Source organism: Cotesia typhae, unplaced genomic scaffold, assembly GCF_013202065.1.
Source record: "Cotesia typhae breed Kobodo isofemale line unplaced genomic scaffold, CoteBio_Ctyphae scaffold_58, whole genome shotgun sequence".
NCBI classification, from domain to species: domain Eukaryota; kingdom Metazoa; phylum Arthropoda; class Insecta; order Hymenoptera; family Braconidae; genus Cotesia; species Cotesia typhae.
In genome coordinates, this window is record NW_027423778.1 from 180746 (window position 1) to 183652 (window position 2907).

Here is a 2907-nt window from a genome sequence, read left to right on the forward strand (position 1 = left end):
TCGCGAGTCTCCGTATTCACATTGAAAGATTAATAAGAAGAATACGAGAATTTGAAATTTGCGAACCTCATTCATGTGTAAATATTAAATTTATTCCACAGATGAATAATATAATGACAATCGCCGCAGCTTTAACTAATCTACAAGGACCATTGATCAAAAAAACATAAGTTTTAAAAGTTGTTGTTCAATAAAAATGTAATATTTATATTAAGAATTCAATTTTTGTATTTTTTTTTATTAAATAATTTAATTTATTTCAATGAATTAAATAAACGCTTGAAAATACAATTTTTCCAAAATTTACTTAGGTCTTTTAGTAATTTTTCAACTACTTGTGAATCATATTCGATAATAATAGATTTGAATTGCCGTGTTTCTTCAAAAGTTGGGTCTGCTACGATAAACATTGCTTTTTTTCTTCCTGTGAAAAGCATTTGCATCTGCATTTGAATAAAATATTTCATTGCAATTTTATTGTAATTGTCAGTGTCAATATAATTGCGAAAGCTTTTTTGAGACGTCGGGCATTTAATTTCTACCACGAATTCGTCATCTATTGCATCTGGAGAAGCTCCTAAGTACGGGTGATTTTGGGATAAGAATAAACCACACTTTTGGAATTTACGCTTCAACTTCTGCTCAACTTGTTGTAAAACTATAGCTTCCAGCTCTTTACCTCGTTCCATAGCTTTTGTATTGCGTAGTTTTTGACCTCCAACTAGCAACTCTACTAACGTTCCATTAGGTGTATTACAGCGGGATGCTTCATAAGCTTTCGACGCTGTTATTCGTCCATACCGCAATGAAAATCAAAGATCACAATCTGCTTGGTTTTGAGTTTCCTTTTCTATATTATCACACAAGTCAGGAGACATTCGATTTGCACTAAATTGTATAAAATTATCGCATAATGTTCCTCCTAAATTAATAAAGTCCACTAATAAATTGTGTATTGAGAGGCTTTTTTCAGTATTCTCAGAGTTGAAATACTTCAATATTTGGCTCTGTACGTTTTTTTGTTTTGTTCTATTGACAAATTCTTGCAAAGTATTGAAAGACTTAGGTACAGCAGTAATATTTGTCTCAGAATCAAAATCTGTCACTCGAATGAATTTGATTGCTGACCCAACTTGAGATAAAACTGATTTACGCCAGTAACATTCAACATCAGTTGGAGATGGTTCTTCCGATCGTCTGTGTAGCCACATTAAAAACGCGATTGAGTGCTTACATCCACCTAAAAAAGGTATAACAAGAAGTGATTATTGGTTATAATATTATCAAAATATTTATTTTAGCATATTATATAACGTGTGTATTAGATATGAATGTTTATGCAGGAAATTATGAAATAAACAATAACCGCAATGATTTTATTACTTGAATATTGTTAAATTATTTTATTTACCTGACGATGCGGCGCAATCATGACACTGAATCAATAAAATTTCTTCATCAACAATATTTATAACTACAGTCACTCTATATGATTTATTATGTACTCTGTGTTCAGGACAAATAAGACACTTGAGAGTACATTCAGGTCCCTGAAGCTTAATTTGTACATATTCAATGGCTGCATCTCCATATGACTTTCTCCCAGATCTATAATTCAAAATATTAAAATAAATATTATTTATGTAACAGCTATGAATACTTTATGAACTTGTTGATAAAAAAGCACCGATTTATTTATAACTAATATCTAAATAAACAGCTGTATTAAAATATACGAACATGCTAGCTTTTGCTCCTTTCATTTCTGCTGATACAAAATCAGAGTTTGTAGCGAGATAAGTTGCAACCATGAATGCATCAACTCGCGGTAAATTATCAGACCGTGCTTCACTAAAACCAGGATCCACTTTTCGCCGAGGCATTTTTATTAATTCGTTGATAATCACAAACTACACTGTTGAACTGATGCTTCTCAAAAGTCTTAGTATAACAACATTGACATGTTCATAACCTCCAAACACATTCACTTTAAATTTAAAAAAACATTTCACAAAAATTTATTTCACTTTTAATTATTTTCAACAAAATCTAGCATTAAAAATAGGATGTATAAAACTTAAAATTGAAAAAAACTTAACTTTAAGTTTTTTAGCAATGTAAAATATTATACATGACTTAAATACTCATTCAAATATACGCGCTACAAACAGCACAATGACGTCACACCAATCACATCACGTTTTACATCACGTGACTTTTATGTAATTTAGGACCACTTTTATTTATTAAATTATTTAAATTTTTAAGAACAAAATCGAAAAATTTTTCTTCCAAAAATTTTAAAAAATTATATAGAATGTAAAAATATCAAAAGTTTATGAATATCAAAATCATGCAAATACCCAATTCGGAAATATCGTTTTATTAAATTCTATTGATTGAATGTTTTAATGGCTCAAATTTTTAAGTTATAAATAAAAGTAAATTATTCTTAAATATTAAAATTATGAATAAAGTCAAATCAGTAGTGTTACTGTGAGACAAGTGTGGGTTATGTGTGAGTTGCAGAATATCTAGGTCTACGTTTGGTCACTGGGCTGTTGTTCTGTAGTAAAGTGTGAATAAGCTGCAGGAGTATCTAGGTCTACGTTTGGTCACTGGGCTGTTACTCCTGTGAGCCGAGTCAACGATCCCTGCATACGATTGGTCTCTGTGCGGGTAATTATAAGTTTAGTTAGTAGGTAAAATATTATACGGGTAGACGCCGAAAGGGGCACGTGTTAGAAATCGACGGGTAGACGCCGAAAGGGGCTCGTCGAGAATACCCTTGCGACTTTCAAATCATTCTGAAATCAGTCTGAAAAAATTTTGGAAACATTATGGAATTATGATGGTTCCAGAATGTTTCCAAAGTGGTTTTGTGCCTATTTTCCAGCATGAAACCAG

General features: G+C 31.2%; 1 protein-coding gene across 2 annotated transcripts; it reads right to left on the minus strand.

Annotated features, from left to right (window-relative positions):
• Positions 1-327: 327 nt before the first annotated feature.
• On the minus strand, positions 328-2212 carry LOC141537128 (uncharacterized). Of its 2 annotated transcripts, XM_074257968.1 has the most exons (3): positions 1741-2212; positions 1412-1608; positions 328-1240 (listed from the first exon to the last, which is right to left on the minus strand). In XM_074257968.1, exons 1-3 carry the CDS (start codon positions 1881-1883, stop codon positions 813-815), a joined length of 768 nt encoding a protein of 255 aa, XP_074114069.1. In that variant the 5' UTR covers positions 1884-2212; the 3' UTR covers positions 328-812. The 2 variants fall into 2 exon arrangements, 1 of the variants encoding a protein (XP_074114069.1); XR_012480862.1 differs by lacking the exon at positions 1412-1608 and having other exon boundaries at positions 1099-1240; positions 1741-1878.
• Between the last annotated feature and the right edge of the window lie 695 nt (positions 2213-2907).